This window comes from Amblyraja radiata, chromosome 19 (assembly GCF_010909765.2).
Source record: "Amblyraja radiata isolate CabotCenter1 chromosome 19, sAmbRad1.1.pri, whole genome shotgun sequence".
Lineage (NCBI taxonomy): Eukaryota > Metazoa > Chordata > Chondrichthyes > Rajiformes > Rajidae > Amblyraja > Amblyraja radiata.
This window is the reverse complement of record NC_045974.1, coordinates 20,669,707-20,690,923: the sequence shown is the minus strand read 5'-3', so window position 1 is coordinate 20,690,923 and position 21,217 is coordinate 20,669,707. Positions and strand designations below refer to the sequence as shown.

General features: G+C 46.1%; 1 protein-coding gene across 15 annotated transcripts in view; it reads right to left on the bottom strand.

Annotated features, from left to right (window-relative positions):
* Positions 1–21,217, bottom strand: part of mybpc1 (myosin binding protein C1) — a 94,474-nt gene that overhangs the window by 47,843 nt on the left and 25,414 nt on the right. For 2 of the 15 annotated variants that reach the window (XM_033037911.1, XM_033037914.1), the window contains exons 4-11: positions 20,797–20,829; positions 17,912–17,995; positions 15,153–15,194; positions 10,942–10,977; positions 9,404–9,508; positions 6,861–7,009; positions 3,984–4,101; positions 450–498 (exon numbers count right to left, since the gene is read on the bottom strand). In XM_033037911.1, coding sequence (XP_032893802.1) covers positions 450–498; positions 3,984–4,101; positions 6,861–7,009; positions 9,404–9,508; positions 10,942–10,977; positions 15,153–15,194; positions 17,912–17,995; positions 20,797–20,829 — 616 coding nt within the window. Of the gene's footprint in view, positions 1–449; positions 499–3,983; positions 4,102–6,860; positions 7,010–9,403; positions 9,509–10,941; positions 10,978–15,152; positions 15,195–17,911; positions 17,996–20,796; positions 20,835–21,217 lie in introns of all 15 variants that reach the window. The other 13 variants (XM_033037912.1, XM_033037913.1, XM_033037915.1 and 10 more) reach the window with 13 other exon arrangements.

The window sequence follows — 21,217 nt, the reverse complement described above, 5'->3', positions numbered from 1 at the left end:
TATTCCTTGGAGCGCAGGAGGATGAGGGGTAATCATATAGAGGTGTACAAAATCATGAGAGGAATAGAGTGGGTAAATGCACAAAGTATTTTACCCAGAGTAGGGGAAATCGAGAACCTGAGGACAAAGGTTTAAGGTGAGGGAGAAAAATGTAATAGTAACCGGAGGGGTAACATTTTGTACACAAAGGGTGGTGGGTGTCTGGAACGACTTATTAGAGGGGGTGGTAGAGGCAGGTACTACTATCTCAACATTTAAGAAGCATTTAGATAGGTACATGGATGGGATAAGTGTGGAGGGATATGGGCCAAATGCAGGCAGGTGGGACTTATGTAGATGGGGCATGTTAGCTGGTGTGGTCTAGTGGAGCCTAAAGGCCTGTTTCCATGTCAAGGAATCAGGACTGGGTGTGGGGAATTGCGATGCTGGGGTAGTTTTCTTGTATTTACCTGCGTTTAAAAGCAGCTCGGATATCGATCTGCTGGACCTCCGGGGCTTCTGAAAACAAAAAGACACAAGTTAATGTCATAGCAACAGAATTAGGCCATTTGGCCCATCAAGCCTCCTCTGCCATTCAGCCATGGCTGATCTATCTTTCCCTCTCAACCCCATTCTCCTGACTTCTCCCCATAACCTTTGACACTCTTATCAATCAAAAATCTGTCAATTTCCGCTTTAAATATAACCAATGATTTGGCTTCCACAGCCGTCTGTGGCAATGAATTCCACAGATTCATCACCCTTTGGCTAAAGAAATTCCTCCTCATCTCTCTTTTTATCATTTTATTTTGAGGCCATGCTCTCTGGTCCTAGACTCTCCCTCAAGAAACATCCTCTCCACAACCACTCTATCCAGGCCTTTTACTATTCCATAAGTTTCAATTATATCTACCCTCTTCCTTTTAAACTCCACAATGATTGGCCCAGTGCCGTCAAACGCTCTTCATACGGTAACACAATCATCCCTGGGATAATTCTCGTAAACCTCCTCTGGACCCTCTCCAACGCCCGCACATCCTGACTCAGATCTGGGTCCCAAAACTGCTTACAATACTCCAAATATGGTCTGACCAGTGCCTTATAAAGCCCTAGCATTACATCCCTGTTTTTATATTCTAGTGAAATGCTGCACTTTAATAACAGGCACAGTAAAGACCATTCGGTCACCAGGTCTATGCTGCTCACATGTATGTCTATTCAGACACTGCCCAACACATTCCATAAGCCTTACGTAAGTCACATGCTATGCATCCTATTTCCCTCCCCTTCCCAGCTCTCCCACAGCCCACTGTCTCCGCCTCTTCCTTTCTTCTTCCCGCCACCCCCCACCCCCACATCAGTCTGAAGAAGTGTCTCGACCCAAAACGTCACCTATTCCTTCGCTCCATAGATGCTGCCACACCCGCTGAGTTTCTCCAACATTTTTGTCTACCTTCACATCCTATGCAAGTCAGAAACGCTTAGAGTATTATTGTACACGTGTATGTTTACTATGTAACATAGAAACATAGAAATTAGGTGCAGGAGTAGGTCATTCGGCCCTTCGAGCCTGCACCGCCATTCAATATGATCATGGCTGATCATCCACTCAGTATCCCGTACCTGCCTTCTCTCCATACCCTCTCATCCCCTTAGCCACAAGGGCCACATCTAACTCCCTCTTAAATATAGCCAATGAACTGGCCTCGACTACCCTCTGTGGCAGGGAGTTCCAGAGATTCACCACTCTCTGTGTGAAAAAAGTTCTTCTCATCTCGGTTTTAAAGGATTTCCCCCTTATCCTTAAACTGTGACCCCTTGTCCTGGACTTCCCCAACATCGGGAGCAATCTTCCTGCATCTAGCCTGTCCAACCCCTTAAGAATTTTGTAAGTTTCTATAAAATCCCCTCTCAATCTCCTAAATTCTAGAGAGTATAAACCAAGTCTATCCAGTCTTTCTTCATAAGACAGTCCTGACATCCCAGGAATCAGTCTGGTGAACCTTCTCTGCACTCCCTCTATGGCAATAATGTCCTTCCTCAGATTTGGAGACCAAAACTGTACGCAATACTCCAGGTGTGGTCTCACCAAGACCCTGTACAACTGCAGTAGAACCTCCCTGCTCCTATACTCAAATCCTTTTGCTATGAAAGCTAACATACCATTCGCTTTCTTCACTGCCTGCTGCACCTGCATGCCCACTTTCAATGACTGGTGTACCATGACACCCAGATCTCGCTGCATCTCCCCTTTTCCTAGTCTGCCACCATTTAGATAATAGTCTGCTTTCCTGTTTTTGCCACCAAAATGGATAACCTCACATTTATCCACATTATACTGCATCTGCCAAACATTTGCCCACTCACCCAGCCTATCCAAGTCACCTTGCAGTCTCCTAGCATCCTCCTCACAGCTAACACTGCCCCCCAGCTTAGTGTCATCCGCAAACTTGGAGATATTGCCTTCAATTCCCTCATCCAGATCATTAATATATATTGTAAATAGCTGGGGTCCCAGCACTGAGCCTTGCGGTACCCCACTAGTCACTGCCTGCCATTGTGAAAAGGACCCGTTTACTCCTACTCTTTGCTTACCGAATGTACAATTTGAAAATTCGGTAGTGGGCTTAAAGATTGATTAGGCAAGTTTGAGTTTACGTAAGTCGCATATTACACAAGGCAGGGAGTGCCTGTATATCACGTATAAAGCTGGTACAAATTGGTCGGTATAGGTTTAAGGTGAGAGGAGAAAGATTTAACAGGAACTTGAGCAGCACCTTTCTCACATAGATGTTGGTGGGTGTATGGAATGAGCTGCCAGCGGAGGTAGTTGAGGCAGGCACTATAACAACATTTAAAGGACATTTGAATAGGTACATGGATAGGAAAGGTTTGGAGGGATATGGTTCAAACAGGGGCAGGTGGGACAAGCGTAGATGGGACATCTTGTTCTGCATGGAGGTGTTGGGCTGAAGGGTCTTTTTCCATGGTTTATGACTCCATAGTTATAAAAATACAGGTTGAAACTCTTTAGTCCTGCATGCTCTGGCTTGGCATGTTTTAAACTATCATTGAGATCTGTACTAGTTAACTAATTCTAAATATGTTTAGTTAAGTTTATTATTGTCACGTGCACCGATTTACAGTACAGTGAAAAGCTTTTTGTTGCCTGTTATCCAGTCAGTGAAAAGAGTATGCAGGATTACACTCAAGCCGTCCACAGTGTTCGGATACAGGATAAATGGAATAACGTTTAGTGGAAGATAAAGTCCAGCAAAGTCCGATTAAAGATAGTCCGTGGGTCTCCAATGAAGTAGAAGGGAGATCGGGGCCACTCTCTAGTTGGTGATAGGATGGTTCGGTTGCTTGATAACAGCTGGGAAGAAACTGTCCCTGAATCTGGAACATCTACAATTAACTAAAGGCTGTACCAATCTGTCGCTAATTAGCCTAGCGGTGCAACTTTTTGAGATCTCGGTCAACAGCTTTGGGTTACTGACAGATCTTGCAACCCTTACATAATGCGGGGTGGGTCTAAAACAACAGTGCTAAACAGAACAAGACGCAAAATGCTGGAGTAACTCAGCGGGTCATGCAGCATCTCTGGAGAACATGGGTAGGTGACGTTTCAGGTCGTGCCTGATTAGAGAGTTTCAGCAAACCTTGACATTGGCGGCTTTACAAGAAAAGTGACTGCCACAGATGACTCTGGAGGCCAAGTCACTGGGTATTTTTAAGGTGGAGATTGACACATTCTTGATAGTAAGGGGAAGATTTAAAAAGATTATGGGGAAAAGGTAGGAGAGGGAAAGTTAGATCATCCATCACTGAAAGGCGGAGTAGTATTGATGGGCTGAATGGCCTAATTCTTCTGCAGCAATGACTTATGAAAGGTTTCGACCCAAAACTGACCAGCTGTTACTCCAGCACTTTGTGTCTTTTTTTAAACCAATGCAAATGTTCCCTCAGTGGACCTGTCCCATTACTTATAAAAAGTTCCTCACCGATAACTTCCAGATCAAAGGAACAACTGTCAAACTTGTCCTTCCAGGTCACCTCACAGCGATAGTTTCCAGCATAGTTTTCCTTTGCTTTGATAATTTGCATTTCAAAAGTGTGAGTCTGCAAATAAAAGAAGGAAAGATTGAGCGTGAATGTAAGAGGTCACCTCTCATTTGAACGTCAAGCACAGTGTACAAGGCAACTGTATCTCAGAGTTGAGGTTGCTCCTGGAGTCTCCAGAATTTAAAGAATCAGATTAACATTGGGGAATATTACGGCGGCAAGAGTTGGCAGAGCTGCTGCTTCGCAGAACCGGAGACCTCGGTTCAATCCTGACCTCGGGTGCTGTCTGTCTGGAGTTTGCACGATCTCCCTGTGACCGCATGGGCTTCCTCCAGGTGCTCCGGTTTCCTTCCACATCCCAAAGACGTGCGGGCTTTGTGGGTTAATTGGCTTCTGCGCATTGTCCCTAGTGTGTAGGGAGTGGAGGAGAAAGTGGGAGAGCATAGATCTCGTGTGAACAGGTGATCAATGGTCAGCATGGACTTGGTGGGCCGAAGGGCCCGTTTCCATGCTGTATCTCTCAATGAGTCAATGACAGGAGCTGTGTATAACTGACATGCCGGCCAGTTGGTCCAATCTTTTACAAGGGTGGAGATATCAAAGACCAAATGTATGATCTATACTAACAGTTTCCAAAAATTTGGTATTGGATTTGCTTTATCATTGTCACATGTACCAAGATACAGTGTAAAACTCAGCTTGCGTACTGTGCTGACAATTTAGCTTTAGGTTTATAGTGTCATGTGCACAGAGGTACAGTGAAAAGCTTTGTTTTGGTACTATCCAAACAGATCAGTCCTTGATCACAGCTTTTGTGTTAAGTCAATGGAAAAGCAATTTCTAATCAACCAAGATGCTAATTTCCGAGTATGAAAATGGCCATAACTTTTGTAATACTGAAGATATGAAAGTGAATTAGGTGTCAAATTAAACTTTTCTTTATGCTTTATCTGATGGGATAAATTGCAGACTTGATTTTTAAAATCTCAAAATTATGTAACATTGCTACTCATAGCATGCCAGTCATGATTTCCCACAGAGGGTGGTGGGTATATGGATCGAGCTGCTAGAGGAGGTAGTGGAGGCAGGTACTACAACTACTTTTAAATGCCACTTGAGTGGTTTGGAAAGGTTTAGAGGGATATGGGCCAAACGCGTGCAAATGGGACTTGCCTAGATTGGGCATCTTGGTCGGCATGGATGAGTTGGGCTGAAGGGCCTGTTCCTGTGCTGTTTCACTCTTTGACACAAGTACAATCAAGCTATATACAAGTGGAGCAGAAAGTGCAAAGAGCAAAAGACCAGAGTGCAGAATATAGTGTTACAGCATTTCGAATGCAATATACAACATGTTATACACAGATACAATTTCAGGAACCAAGAGAGTTTAATTCTCATCCATACCGACAATGGAACAATGAAATCTTTACAATGAATAATGAATTCTAACTGTAGTTGGAAGTGTGCGGATGGAACTTGTCACACAAATGCTACCATGGCAGAAGTGAAGTAAAAATAGTCCAATATGACAGCACTTCGTCCATTTGGTCATACAGCTCCCAAGTTCCTTTCATGGCCTGTGACACAACAGCTGAGAATAGCTAACACTGGCATGCGTTCCGGCAATGGATATTTGGAGAATAGAATGGCCCGACTAACAGCGGCGACTCCAACCCCTGTTAATGACGCTCCAGAAATGGGAAGCGAGATTGGAATCACAGGTTTCCTCCAGAGGCACTAGCTGGCAAAGGTCTGAAAGTTGGTCTCGGTGCTCCCTGCTCCCTCTTGCTACTCTTTGGCAGTGACTATGGGAACACTGCTCACTAGCCCACTGGGGCTAGAAGGGAGGGTGTTTGGGCACAAGAGATGCTGATCTACAACTAGGGCAAAACGCAAAGTGCTGGACTAACTCAGTGGGTCGGGCGGCATCTGGGAAGGGAATAGACAGGCGCCGTTTCAGGGCTTCAGACTGGAACAAGGATCATGTGGGGGTTTCCTCCAGGTACTCTGGTTTCCTCCCACATTCCAAAAGCGTGCAGGTTTGTAGATTAATAAGCTTCTGTAAAATTGCCCCTAGTGTGTTGGATGCTGAGCTTAGTTTATTGTCACGTGTACTGACTGAGGTGTGGGAAACTAGGATAACATAGAACTAGGGTATGGGTGATCATTGGTTGGCACAGACTCGATAGGCCGAAGGGCCTGTTTACACTCTGTATCTCTGAACTACATGAAAAATTAAATGAAACTAAACCTAAACCTTTATAAGATCCACGGAATAAAGTCCTAGCCTGCCCAACCTCTTGCCAGGTGTGTCCTGGCAACCTCCTTGTAAATCTTCTCAGCATTCTTTCCAGCTTAATGGCGTCTTTTCTGTAGCTGGGTGAGCAAAACTAATCACAGTTGTAGAGCTGGTGTTACTATAGCACCTTCGGGGACTGTCCCAGAGTAGTCCATGACCATTGAAGCACGTATGAACTGCAGCCATTGGCGTAATGTGGCGGCCATTTTAAGGACATCAACTTTCCACACATCTGACGTTGGTTGAGCAAAAGCATTGGGCGAGATGCCAAGATGGAGATAGACTTTAGACTTTAGAGATACTGCAGGGAAACAGGGCCTTTGGCACACCAAGTCTGTACCAACCAGCGATCGCCCCATACACTAGTGCTATCCTGCACACTAGGGACAATTTACAATTTACAATTTCTAGAACCAGTTAACTAAAAATTAGTTCTTAATTTCTCTTTAAAATGGTACAGCAAGAGAAAGAAGAATAATCAAAAGGAAACTACTTTGGATGGAGACTGGCTTCTTACCCTGCTGAGTCTGTCGAATGACTCCTTCAGCTGGAGGTGTTTCCCCGCTTTGCTGGCCAGGTCCATCCACTTGCCCTTGAACCACTTTGCGTTTGGTTTCCGCAGGAGATCCTTGGTTTCCACCTTTGCCACAAAAGTGATATCTCCACCTTTAGGAGGGAATATTTACACATCATATCATCGGGGTTATTTAAGGAGTGTGATCCTTGCGGGCGGGGTGGTACAATCATGGGCGGCACAACGGTAGAGTTGTTGCCTTAGAGCGCCAGAGACCCGGGTTCGATCCTGACTACGTGTGCTGTCTGTACAGTGTTTGTACGTTCTCACCGTGACCGCAAGTGTTTCCTCCGGGTGCTCCGGTTTTCGCCCACACTCCAAAGAAGTGCAGGTTTGTAAGTGAATTGGCTTCTGTAAATTATCCCTAGTGTGTCGGATAGAAATAGTGTGAACAGGTGATCACTGGTCAGCGCAGACTCGATGGGCCAAAGAGCCAGTATCTACGTTGCATCTCTAAACTAAACTAAACTAAATTAGGGAATTGAGGGCTCTGGGGAACACACCCAGAAGAGATGAGGCCTGGGGCAGATCAATCACAATTGTGCTGATTGGTGGGACAAGGTACAAAGGCCATATGGCCTCCATTTCCTGCATCTATCTTCTAATGTGAGAACTTTGGAAGCCAGGTGCTTGGAACAGTAGTCTCCGACTCAGCAAGAACACCAGTGACTCGACAACCTGTAGTCGTGAGTTGCAAAGCAACCAGTGGCCAAAAAGATCTCAAGGTCCATCTCCAATCTGCATGACCTCATCCAGGATAGCAAAAGGGGGCTGATATCTGTACCCTTGGGTTAGAGAGGGGAAAACCTCCAAGTTGCATATTGGGTAACGTTGGTCCAAATCTTCACATTGAGACCACACCTGGAGTATTGTGTGCAGTTTTGATCTCCTAATTTGAGGAAATTATTGAGGGAGTTATTGAGGGAGCGCAGCGTAGGTCCTCGAGGTTAATTCTCGGGATTGCGGGACTGTCATAGGATGAAAGAATGGAGCGACTCGGCTTGTATTCACTGGAATTTAGAAGGATGAGAGAGGTATCTTATAGAAACATATAAAATTATTAAGGAATTGGAAACGCTAGATGCAGGAAACATGTTCCCGATGTTGGGGGAGTCCAGAACCAAGAGACACAGTTTAAGAATAAGGGGCAGGCCATTTAAAACTGAGGTGAGGAAAAACATTTTCACACAGAAAGTTGTGAATTTGTGGAATTCTCTGCCTCAGAAGGTAGTGGAGGCCAATTCACTGGATGCATTAAAAAGAGAGTTAGATAGAGCTCTTAGGACTAGCAGAATCAAGGGCTATGGGGAGAAGGTAGGAATGCGGTACTGATTGTGGATGATCAGCCATGATCACATTGAATGGCAGTGCTGGTTCGAAGGGTGGAATGGCCTACTCCTGCACCTATTGTGTATGTATCTATGTGTCTATGAGACTTAAGATTTTTGGCACAGCGGATGGTAGCTACTTGGGCAAGGCATCTGAGAGGCAAAACATTGGGCAATTCAGTGAAATAATATATTTGGGCAATTTAGAGGAGTTGTATTATTGGGTAGTTCAGAGAAGGTTCATGAGGTATAAGACTGGGCAGCTCAGAGATGGTAGTTGACTTGGAGGCACCACAATATTGGACAAACCAGGTAAGGTCTAACACTATGTGTGGGAAGGAACTGCAGACGCTGGTTTACATTGACCCATCCCTTCTATCCATAGATGCTGCCTTTCCAGCAGAGTTACTCCAGCATTTTGTGTTTATCAAGGTATAACACTAATTTAGAGATAGCTTTGCATTGCACCGTTCAGTGGAGTGCTGTTTGAAAATTCAGTAATTGTCCAGGAATAACACAGGTTTAGGTTTAGGTTGTGAGTTGGAAGTTGGTTTTATGCATTAAATATACTCCATGAAATTCAGTTCTGTTGCTGGAACCAACGTCATGAAAGGGAGTAGAAACAAGGAACTGCAGATGTTAGTCTACAGAAAAAGACGCAAAGTGCGGGAGTAACTCAGTGGGTCAGGCAGCATCTGTGGAGAACACGGATAGGTGACGTTTTCAGTTGGGACGATGTCTGTAACCTGATAAAACGTCACCTATCCACATTCTACACCGACGCTGCCTGACCCGTTCAGTTACTCCAAACACTTTGTGTCTTTTTCTCAGGATGTGCAATATGATACAGTGCCAGGACTAGAATTAAAGGACCTTCTTTTAGGAAGGAGATGAGGAGACATTTCTTTAGTCAGAGGGTGGTGAATCTGTGAAATTCCATGCCACAGAAGACTGTGGAGGCCAAGTCAGTGGATATTTTTAAGGCAGAGATAGATAGACTCTTAATTAGTACAGGTGTCAGAGGTTACGGGGAGAAGGCAGGAGAATGGGGTTAGGAGGGAGATAGATCTACCATGATTAAATGGCGGAGAAGACTCGATGGGCCATATGGCCCAATTCTACGCCTCATGACCTTATGACGTGGCATTGGAAACTCACCAACAGTGACTGTCCCACTGTGGGGCTGCTCAGTGAACAGGGTGGACTGCTTGGAATTATCCAACTTCTCTCCCTCTTCTGTAGGTCCTTCTCCCTGGGACCACACTTGAATCATAAAGTAAAGAAAGGCACATTACCATCTGCACATAAACTTCTGAAATATCGTTTTTACGTTCTCCACTTCCGAACTCTGTAATTCATGCTGTTAAAAAGGTAGGTTAGCCTTGGGGGAGGATCCAGTTTCATTCATGATGATGTTGGTTATGGGACATGATACCGATGAGGGTGATTGATTGTGTTACATGACATCAAACCTGAATGGAATAAAAAATGGTTTAAGGTGCATACTCGAGCAATCACCTGGAGCTGTCAACTTAGGTAACAATGCATCCATCTACTCATGCCCTTGGGAAAATAGTCAAGGGCCACACATACCCTAGTTATTTCTCCTTCCCTCTCCTATCGGGCAGAATAAACAAAAGTTTGTCATCGAGTAACAGCAGACTCAAGAACCGCTCCTTCCCCACTTTTATCAGACTACTGAACGGTCATCTCACATGTTAAGGATCAATTCCCGACCTTCCAATCTACCTTGTTGCAGCCCTTGAAGTATTTTTTTTATCTGCATTCTCTCTCTGTAGCTGTAACTCTATATTCTACAAGCTGTTTCTCTTTCCTTCTTACACTGCCTGACTTGCTGGGGAGAACGTAATCAAAACCTTTCACTGCATCCCAGTACGCAACAACAATAAACCAATACCAACTCTGTGCAGAAGCTAAGCTAAGATCCATGATCCACAGAACAAGCAGAGTACATTGCACCTGGTTTCAATTGAATCTAATAATAATATGTTATAGTCATAGAATCAAACAATACGGAAATCGGTCCTGTGACCCAACATGCCTATGCCGAACAAGATGCCCCATCTACACTAGTCCCACCTGACTGTGTTTTGTGCTCGGCCCATATCCCCATAAACCTTTCCTAACTATGTTCCTCTTCAAATGTCTTTTAAATGTCTTTTCCCATATCCCAGTAAACCTTTCCGATCATGTACCTGTCCAAATGTTTTATTTTTAACATTGTGATAGTACATGCCTCACCTACATCCTCTGGCCGCTCGTTCCATACAACCACCACCCACTGAGTGAAAAAGTTGCCCCTCAGGTTCCTATGAAGTCTTTCCCCTTTCACCTTAAGCCTACGTCCTCCTGTCCTTGATACCCCTACCCAGGGTAAGAGACTCTGTACATTCACCCTATCTATTCCAGTATTAACATAGAAACATAGAAAATAGGTGCAGGAGTAGGCCATTCGGCCCTTCGAGCCTGCACCGCCATTCAATATGATCATGGCTGATCATCCAACTCAGTATCCTGTACCTGCCTTCTCTCCATACCCCCTGATCCTTTTAGCCACAAGGGCCACATCTAACTCCCTCTTAAATATAGCCAATGAACTGAATCAATGGATGCATTGCCCTCTATGTGTTGGCAGTGTGGTGATGTGCTGCGATGGGTGGTTTCAGCGCACATACCCGAATTCTTCCTGGCAGAATCTGACGGCTTCTCATCTGTTTTGGGAACAGACACAGTCAAACCAAAGTTTAAAGCACACATGAGAAATTCAGCATCGTCAGCGACGCCACCTGGCGTAGATCGTGGTCTCTCACCCATCCTCCCCGTCCAACCACCCCACCACTCATCATTGGTTGCTCAACATCCCAACTAAATGATGTTCCCCCTTCAACATCAGGGAAGAGTCATCTCTCAAACAGGCAGTGTTAGCCAAAACTGAAAAAAAAAATTTCAACAAACATTCAAATAAAATGTGAAGACTACATTCTAGTTTTCTCTCCGGAGTTTTCTTCAGCAGAGGATATGCAGGGAATATATCTTGCCCCAAACAATATTCCCTTTATCCTGTATCTGTACTGCATGGACGGCTCGATTGTAATCATGTATACGCTTTCCGCTGACTGGAGAGAATGCAACAAAAGCTTCTCACTGTACCTCAGTGCACGTGACAATAAACTAAACTAAAATAAACAACCCGAGCAGGAAAATCAGAGCAATTCTTAAAGATATGGTCTCCTTTCATTGATTTATTACAAGTATAGTATGGTGCAACTCAACTCTGGAAATTAACCGTTTCTGAACTGGGTGATGGGTGTGGTGAGATATGAAGTAGGCATATCCCTTCTCTGTTTCTTTTCTCTTTTTTTTCTTTTTTCTTTTTCCTTCTCTTTTCCTTCTTTTTTTTTTTACAATTCTATGGGTTTTTCTCTTTATCTTTCTACAGGCTATCACTTGTTAACCCCGGGAGTGGACCAGGGGTCTATACATCACTATTTCCTTCACTCTTTCCTTTTCTCGCTTTCTCTTTCTTGTGTTACCTTTCTCTTGCTAAATTTAAAATAGAAGTTGTACACAAAATGAATTATGTCTTATGCCACGGTTTATACTACTGTACACTGCTTTTAATAAAAATACTAATTAAAAAAAACAAAAAACGAATGGAAGGATATGGATCACATGCAGGTATGGGTGTTTAGTTTATCTTGGCATCATGTTCAGCACAGACATTGTGGGCTGAAGGGCCTGTTCCTGTGCTGCACTGTTTTATGTTCTATGTTCCTCTATGTCTTCCTCCCTGGTTTGCATTTTCGTCTGGGCGTGACTGAGTCAGGCAGGGTACAACTCTTGCCGCTTCAGTTCCTTCTGGACGTCAGAGATTTTCTGGGGCAGAGTTTCCTCAACGGAGTTAGCAATACAATCGCGTTGGGCCCCTCCACGTTTATACCGGCAAGCCAAGTCTGTCACTGCACCTCTCCAGCCTATGACTTGCAAAGCATGGGAGGGTGAGGTTAGCAGACACACTGCAAGATCACACCATCAACGTCCCCTCTGAGTCTCATTACAACGATCTCGGGATAAAAATTAACTGCAGATGCTGGTTCATACCAAAGATAAACAGAAAATACTGGAGTAACTCAGCGGGTCAGGCAGCATCTCTGGAGAGCGGGTGGTGCCAGCAATGGCTGCCTCGCCAACAGCCTGTCTGCCCCTTCCTTCTTTGTTTGTATGTGTTGAATGTATGTTTTTAATGTTCTTTAGTTTGTTTTATGTAGGGGGTGGAGGTTGGGGGAAACATTTTCAAATATCTTACATCGATGGAGATGAGACTTTTTATATCGTATATCGTATCTCCGTCCGCACTGCGGCCTAACATCGTGGAGTTGGCGGCCTTTGCTGGAGACCGACTTTGGGAGCTCCACCGCGGGAGCCTGCAGGACTTCCCATCACGGAGCTCGCAATCCCTTTGCCAGGGATCGACCTCGGAGCTCCAACTGTGGGAGACGTTAACATTGTGGAGCTCGGGGTCTCTGGTTAGAGACCGACTTCGGGAACTCCAAGCCGCAGGAGCTTCGATCGGCCCAACGAGGGAACTTCGATCGCAGCACCGTGGGAGCTTCAATCGCCCCGACACGGGGGCTTCGACTGCCGGCTGCGGGAGCTTCGATCGCCCCGAATGCGAATGATTTGACTGCCCCGACCTCGGGAGAATAAAGAGGAAGAAAATTGGACTTTATTGCCTTCCATCACAGTGATGAATATGGGGAATCTGCTGTGGTGGATGTTTATGTTAAGTTTTATATATTTGTGTGCCTTGTAACTTTTTTTTAGTATGGTTGTATGGTAATTCGGATTTCACTGTACCTTAATTGGCACATGTGACAATAAACTGACCATGAAAACTTAAAACCTTGAACATAGATCGATGGTGTTTCAGGTAGGGACCCTTCCAGGGCCGGATTTACCTATAAGCTAGACAAGTTTAAGCTTAGGGCCTCGAGGTCTAGGGGGGCCTCCGGCCAAGGCAGGACACCTACCGCTCAACTCTGGGTGGGCCGCCCTCTCTATTTCTCTCTCTCTCTCTCTCTCTCTCTCTCCATCTCCCCCCGCTATCCGTGTCCGGGCCGCCGGGCTCCGCTCGCTCCTCATCCGCCGGCACGGCAGGCCGCCCTCCCACATGCGCATTACTGCGGCCTGCACGTCCTCCCCCCTGCACATGCGCACAACCACGGCCAGCACATCATCGGCCGCCCTGCGCATGCGCACTGCAACGGCAACTGGTCGGAGCTGGGCGCTTTCTCCCTCGCTTTGAATTGTGGGAGATTTGGCCGCCATGGCTGTCCGGTCGCTGCCTCGCCGCCAGCGCTGAAAACCAACACAGAGGGGGCCTCACAAGTGGAACAGCTTAGGGCCTCTCTTCATCTAAATCCGGCCCTGGACCCTTCTACAGATGGCCCGACCCAAAACGACTCCCATCCATGTTCTCCAGTGATGCTGCCTGACCCGCTGAGTTACTCCAGCACTTTGTGTCTATCCAACTAAATAGTAATACTTTGCTTGGTAGTAATCTTTTTCCATCAGGGCTGGGGGAAGGGCTGTAAAAACGTACAGTCGTAGAGCTGCAGGCATGGAAACAGCCTCATCCGGCCCTGGACCCTTCTACAGATGGCCCGACCCAAAACGACTCCCATCCATGTTCTCCAGTGATGCTGCCTGACCCGCTGAGTTACTCCAGCACTTTGTGTCTATCCAACTAAATAGTAATACTTTGCTTGGTAGTAATCTTTTTCCATCAGGGCTGGGGGAAGGGCTGTAAAAACGTACAGTCGTAGAGCTGCAGGCATGGAAACAGCCTCACACACACACAGGATGTCTCCTCTCCTGCACCAAAGGTCTGGTCTCACCTTCGTGCCCCCCTCCCCTCACCCCCTCACATCTAAATGCCAGCGATGCTCCATTGCAAGCAAGCTGCGCATCAGGGAGATGGAGTGTGTGGCCAAGGCATGCAAGCAAGCGACAGTTAACCCTTCGTGTTAGCAGAGGCTGGGTGGGGCATGTTGGCCGCGGCACTTCACGAGAGCAGTCGACGGCTTCAGACGCTCCTCTTTAACCAGCGGATGGGGAAAGAGAGAAACGTTTCTCTTCAACACTCCACTGGAATATCCTCAAGATGGAGGCGGAGCGTGGCGGCTCTGTGTGTGCCGGTCCCAGGAGAAGATCTGCTATCAGCCATTAAAATCGCTCCACCTTTTTAAATCTTTATTTCAGCAGCAGCATTTCTTACAATCTCGGACTTTAATCTTGCACTGAATGTTGTACTTTGTCCTTTATCTGTGCTCTGCGGGCGGCTTGATTGGAAGCATGTATAGTCTTTTCTCTGACTGAATAGCACGCAATCAAAACCTTTTCACTCGGTACATATAACAATAATCAACAAAACTAAACCTACTGAACTAAACCAAACTAAAACTAAAACCTTTAACCCTAGAAGGGTTGCGCGGTGGTGCAGCGGTAGAGACCTGGGTTCGATCCTGACTACAGGTGATGTCTGGCCAGAGTTTGCGTGTTCTCCATGTGACCGCATTTGTGTTCTCCGGGTGCTCCGGTTTCCTTCCACACTCCAAAAAGGTGCAGGTTTGTAGGTTAATTGGCTTCTGTAAATCATCCCGAGTTTGTAGGGTAGAACTGGTGTATGGGTGATCGCGGGTCGGCGTGGACCTGGTGGGCCGAAGGGCCTGTTTCCATGCTGTCTCCCTTAAAACTAAGCTAAAACTAAACTAAAACTATACTAAAAATGAAGGAAAACGCCCTTGTTTAATCCATTTTAACCCAACAGCCTCCATCACCTGCTCACTCTTCCATAACAACAACATATGCCAAGAACACTACTTACCCTGGGTGTCATTGGGCAGCTGAGGACTAGGGGGTCCTTCTGCTAAAAGAAAATAATTAGAATTGAGGAAAACACATCAGTTCACGGAAGTGTACGTAGAGAGAGTTTTATGGTGAATAGATGCCCTGTATTGATCTCACCAGTCAAGCATTGTGGATTACCTGGCTGGGAAGTACTTGCTGAGGTCTGTGTCTCACTCATTGCGGACACACAGTGCACAAGGTACAGACACAAATGAGTTAAAGGCCTTTGAACGATGTACGGAGACAGACACAAAACAAACACACACAAAAATAAAAATAAAAATAAACACTCTCGCATTCGAATAACCTCTAAGTGATGCTTTGCACGGGGGAAGTCTAGTTTAGTTCAGAGATACGGTGAGGAAACAGGCCCTTCGGCCCACCAGTGATCCCCTGCACACTTACACTATCCTACACACTAGGGACAATTCACAATTAAACCAAGCCTTTTAGCCGACATCTTTGGAGAGTGTCGAGTTATTTATTTCGCATGATAGATTTCATGAACCTTCGTCATTAAATTAAATGCCTTGATACGAGATTTTAGTTCACAGCAAGCAAAATATCACATTTGAAGACTGGTCCTGCCTCTATCTTTTATCCCTAATTGCAATAGAGTAATACATGAGCACATATTTTGTTGTAACCTTTGCAACAAAAACCCTCGCGATCGTCTGATCTTGAGCATCCTGTGATGTTTCTGCTATTGAGAGGGAGAAGTGGGTCTTTGAATGTGTCGGGGGATGATCAATGATTGATCATTCAGACATTCAGATACTCTACCGCCTTCTACCCACTATGGGCCTTTATTACTTCCAACTGCCGGTGCGATATCCACCGTCCTGACTTCTCCATTCCCCTTTCCCACTCCAATCCCACCCATACTGAACTCACGGCTCTTCGCTCACTCAGTAAAAATATCCTTCATTATCTCCGTGCAGCCAAGTTGTTCTAGGGTCAGGTATCCGACCTTATTATAAACGCAAGTTATGTGCCCAAGCCTGACTCTGAGCAGGCAAACCTAATCCTCCTTCTGTTGCTAAATATACTGCGGTCATGGTCTCCTCATTCCAGGCTATTGTGGCAGACCTGACCATGTCACGCATCTGTGCTGTCCGTCAAAGTGCAGCTGTAGCCCAGAGATAGCCTTACACTGCGGGAGCACAGGGCAGTGGTTCGCGGATTTCCCACCCCTCTGCGGCACAAGGTACAGAAGCTTGAAAGCGCGCACCACCAGACGCAGGAACAGCTTCTTCCCCTCCATTATCAGGCTTCTGAACGGTCCTTCCATAAGGGCAGCATAGTGGCGCAGCGGTAGAGTTGCTGCCTTAGAACGGCGGAGACCCGGGTTCGATCCTGACTACGGGTGCTGTCTGTACGGAGTTTGTACGTTCTCCCCGTGACCGCGTGGGTTTTCTCTGGGTGCTCCGGTTTCTTCCCACATTTGTAGGTTAATTGGCTTCACTAAAAAAAAAATTGTAAATTGTCCCTAGTGTGCAGGATAGTGCTAGTATACATGATGATTGCTGTTCGGAGTGGACTCGGTGGGCCGAAGACCTAATTTCCACGCTATATCTCTAAAGTCTAAAGCTACGTGTCTGATTCACCTCTACCCCATTGTAGACATTGAACATGGTATTGTGGCCATCAGCTCCGAAGATGGAGAACTATAATCTGCCCTCTATAACTTCCCATTTGCTCTACCTATTGTACTCAAGTTTGACTTGTTGTATTTATGTATAGTTTTATCTGATCTACTTGGATAGCAGGCTAAACAAAGCTTTTCACTGTACCTCGGTACACGTGACAATATACAGACCTAAACCTAAACTAGAGTTGTTCCACTTTGAGAGAGCCTAGATCTACTTTTGATGAAAATCTTTCAGCAGCTTTTCCAATCAATGGGTCTACCTGCTCCCGGCCATCCAATACTCTATCACACAATGCCATTCTGTTGCCTGCTCAGATTCAGTTCCCATCCACGTGCTGTTCAGCAACAAGTTGACTTTCTTCAAGGTGGTCCCAGCCTCAGGAAGATGAACATCATCTCATTTTCTTCAGAGGATGGTAGGTACATGGAATGAGCTGCCAGTTGAGGCAGATGCCAGAACAACATTTAAAAGGCACATGCCACTGGTACATGGATAGGAAAGGTTTAGAGGGATTTGGGTCAAATGGCGTTAGATGGGGCATCTTGGTCGGCATGGATGAGTTGGGCCTAAGGGCCCGTTTCTGTGTTGTATGACTATCTCCATCTCTTCCACACGCTGGTCTTCAGAAAGCGCCGGAGCGGCAACATTACCACCATGAAACCCTAACAGCACCAGAAAGGGTAGAATTGATCCATTTTGAGGACACCTTCTACCGACATGTCCTTCTCTGTCACTTTCGGCCATCTCAGTCCTTCGAGCAATTAATCAGCAGTCATAGGGCAGTGGCCACTTGGACTAACATTCATCCGACCTCCAATGAACTCAATAAAACTTCTACTTTACTGAATGATTATTGAGGGTCAGAACTTGCAAATGATTATTTCAACCTGAAATATATATGGAGATTCATATGGAGATGAATAGATGTAATTCAGAGTTAAAAATAAGTAGCTAACATTCATTTCCACTTAATACATAGTTAGTCACACCATAGGAATTTGTTAATCCATGATGTCATGGTATGGGAATACACACACATATATGTGCACACAGTATACATTGCTACTGATCACACGTGTCTAACCTCCTCCTGGTGACGGTGGTGTGGTCTTTGATTGATCTTCTTCTGTCCCAGTCACAGGAGCATTTTCTGAAGGTGTTGACAGGACTTGAGAGTTAATGTGACACAAAATACACGAGGACACGGATAATATGCACATGACATGTGTGCACATTTACATACATACTGCAGACACACAGATAGAATTACACACACACACACACACACACACACAGATACACATACAGAGACACACACACAGACACACACACAGACACTTTGACTCAAATGCCCACAGAAGCAGGGTAGGCGCTGGAGGCAAGAACTGAATGGTCGCCCTGCACAAAAACCATGCATCAACTGGTGGTGAAACCAGATTAACACAAGGAGGTGTTTGCCAACAGATGGTCAAACAGGACCCTGCACCTTTCACTGGTAAAACGTAACATAGAAACATAGAAAATAGGTGCAGGAGTAGGCCATTCGGCCCTTCGAGCCTGCACCACCATTCAACATGATCATGGCTGATCATCCAACTCAGTATCCTGTACCTGCCTTCTCTCCATACCCCCTGATCCCTTTAGCCACAAGGGCCACATCGAACTCCCTCTTAAATATATCCAATGAACTGGCCTCAACTACATTCTGTGGCAGGGAATTCCAGAGATTCACCGCTCTGTGTGTGAAAACAAAAATTCTCATCTCGGTCCTAAAAGACTTCCCCCTTATCCTTAAACTGTGACCCCTTGTTCTGGACTATCCCACTGCCCTCGCACATAATCATGGGTCAAGGCCGGTGAATCTTGTGACAAGCCACAAATGTGACGTGTGGGCCATTTCATTGCACATTTTAATCGATCGAGGTTGCGGGCGGAGGGTGGGCAGGAGAAGCGGTTAGTCTGAATGTTGATGCTGCCAGCCTCCCGGGAATTCTGCATCGGCCCCTGTGTCTGTGAGGTTCCACCAAGAGTAGGCTGGGGGTGGGGGTGATCCAGTGAGGGTAGTGAGGTGATCTACGCTAGCGGGCATCTCCTCTAGGCGCAGGCTAAAAGCAGAGCAAAAGCACGTTCCCCGGCATCCCTCCAGCAACGCCCGATCCCGTTAAACTCTGCATTGGACTGGCTACTTCCCAGATTAGATGGAAGCCAAGTGGGTTGACTCTTGCTGAGCACACGACACAACTTGTCCTTGCTCAATCCCGAAGCTTCTCTGTGGAAGCAGAGTGAACCCCCGCGACGCAAGCAGTAACGTCGAGGGTCTGACATTCTGACTCGCCCACTCTGACATTCACTCATCAACTCCAACCAGGTGGATTCAAGAGCCGGTTGGAAAGTAGCACTTCATGCTGCAACCAGCATCATCAAGGACCAGTCTCACCCTGGTCATGTCCTCTTCTCCCCTCTGCCATCATGCAAGAGGTACAGATGTGTGGAAGCACACAGCTCCTGATTCAGGGACGGTTTCCTCCCAGCTGTTATCAGGCATCTGACCCGTCCTCTCACCAACTACCTGACCGCCCATCTACCTCATTTGGCGACCTCTGATCTATCTTTAATTGGACTTTAGTTGTACCCATTATCGTTTAACTGTGGATGACTTGATCGTATTCATGTATTGCCTTTACGTTGACTGGATAGCGCACAAACAAGAGCTTTTTGCTGTACCTCGCAACACGTGACAGTAATAAACTAAAAAAAGAATGGTCTACTAACCCTAGACACATTCACACCAAGGACAAGAGGAAATGTAGATGCTGGAATCTTGAGCATGAAACAAACCACCTTGAAGAGCAGTCGTCAAATCTTGGGGCGAGTTTGTCCAGAACTGAATTGCAACGGCCAGACCCTCTCTTCCACTCATGCCTCGGGTCAATCCTGGCCTTGGAAGTTTGGAAGTAGTCCCACGTGCCGGGAATGGATGGGATTTTAACCCCTGCTTGGCCTTGAAAGAGCCGTCTGATTCCCATTGCCTTGGGAGTGCCTGGAAGGGCCTTGATCCACGACCCCACCCAACCCCCTGGGACAGAGACCTTCCCCTGCACGGAACCGAGGGTAATTCACAGTCCAGTGAAAGGGCTAATCAAGGTAATCATCGGTTTGTTTTCAATAGCGATCTCAGCAGTGCGAGAGTCTAGGATCACAGGGCACAGCCTCAGAATAAAAGGACTTTTCTTTAGAAAGGAGATGAGGAGGAATTTCTTTAGCCGGAGGGTGGTGACTCTGTGGAATTCACTGCCACAGTTGGCTGTGGAGGCCAAGTCATTGGGTATTTTTTAAAGTAGAGATTGACAGGTTCTTAATTAGTAAGGGCATCAAAGATTATGAGGAGAAGGCAGGAGAATGGGGTTGAGAGAGAAAGATAGATCAGCCATGATTGAATGGCGGAATAAACTCAATGGGCTGAATGGCCTAATTCTGCTTCTATGACATGAATTCATGAGCATTAGGTGGGGATTACAAAGAGTGCCCCCCTCCCCCACTTTCTCAGTATAAGACCCCCCCACCCCCAAAAACCCAGTCTCTCGCTCAAGACACATCGAAAGGTACACCAGCTTGCCAACCTTGTGTTAACCTGTGTGACAGAAATAGTCCAGTGGACAATCAGAACAAATGTATCAAACACCGGCCATTCAGTGCAGTTAACCCCCTCCACTCTCGTTTGCACACAGGAAGATGGTTCCCACAGTCCGACGTCTGAAGAACATTGTGAGATATGAAGGAACATTAGAGGGACGGACACAACAAACCAGAATAATACCAGCACTATCGGTTGAGAGAGGGGACTCCTGATAGTAAAACAGATGGGAGATCCAGTTAGTTGAACATGGTGCCACACAACAAGAAGTCTTGCATAATACCACAAAGGGTTAATAGATTTGGGGTCAATGCCACAAGACGTTGGACACTTACCTGGGGAGCTGGCTGCAACATTCTCTTTTTGTTCTGCAAATAAATTAGTCACCAGTGTAACTATTTTATTGTTTCATTAAACCAATCTGTTTGGAGCAGCATGCCTGGTCAACCTCTCCCCCACCTTGTATCTTCGACAGTGGCTGAGTGTAGAAACAAGAAACTGCAGATGCTGGTTTATGCCAAAGATAGGCACAAAGTTCAGAGTAATTGAATGGGTCAGGCAGCATCTCTGGTGAAAAAGGACAGGCGACGTTTCAGGTTGGGAACCTCATGTCTGAAGAAGGGTCCCGACCTGAAACGTCACCTATCATTTTTCTCCAGAGATGCTGCCTGACCTGCTGAGTTACTCCAGCACTTAGAGGCTGAGCGACTATTTTCACTGAGACTACCTCCTTCCAACTCCGGTGGGTTTTTAGTC